The sequence below is a fragment of the Halyomorpha halys genome, unplaced genomic scaffold (genome assembly GCF_000696795.3).
Source record: "Halyomorpha halys isolate HHAL.00 unplaced genomic scaffold, Hhal_1.1 Scaffold2692.1, whole genome shotgun sequence".
In the NCBI taxonomy this organism is placed as follows: domain Eukaryota; kingdom Metazoa; phylum Arthropoda; class Insecta; order Hemiptera; family Pentatomidae; genus Halyomorpha; species Halyomorpha halys.
In genome coordinates, this window is record NW_027111968.1 from 10,404 (window position 1) to 11,060 (window position 657).

General features: G+C 30.6%; 1 protein-coding gene across 1 annotated transcript in view; it reads right to left on the reverse strand.

The window, feature by feature from the left end:
- Positions 1 to 364: 364 nt before the first annotated feature.
- The window catches only part of ca (claret), a gene marked incomplete at its 3' end in the record, with an annotated part of 43,103 nt that continues 42,810 nt past the window's right edge, over positions 365 to 657 (reverse strand). Inside the window, 1 exon segment of the mRNA XM_067049892.1 lies at positions 365 to 493. Coding sequence (XP_066905993.1) covers positions 365 to 493 — 129 coding nt within the window.

Consider the following 657-nt stretch of genomic DNA (forward strand, 5'->3'; position numbering starts at 1 on the left):
TAAAACATGATTATTAGGGAAAAAATTAATAAATATTTCACAAAAAAAAAAAAAAAATAAAGATGGTCAGGGCTGCAGTCAAGAAGGAAGAAAAAACTCATAATAAACTATTTATTGATTTTTTGCTGACATTTCAACCTATGTTGTAGGTGAACAGAAGTCATTTCAGAGGTCTCTGTTCACACTTCCATCTACAGCCTTGATGAAGAACTACAACGTAGGTTGAAATGTCAGCAGAAAATAGATGAATAGTTTATTACTATTTCTTTCTTTCTTTTTGTTCACAGCCCTGACCATCTCCTTCTTATATATGTATAAATTATATATATAAAACGTTAATTAATAGATTGATTGGAGAACATACCTGCTTTAGAAATGTAGGACTAAAATAATGTTTTTCCAATGTTTCAATAGCATAATGCATTCTATATTGCCAATGATTACTTTGAAGAATAGGAGGTACAATAGGCTTGAGATCTTTTCTTTTGAGTTCCTAAAATAATAGAGGTTATTGGCCTACTGTCAAATGTAACCAATGATTCAAAATTATTATAGTCATGTCTTTATCATGAGAACATATCACAAAAAAAAGAAAGTTAATTCTATAACCCCTCTCTCTCTCTCTCTCTCTCTCTCTCTCTCTCTCTCTCTCTCTCT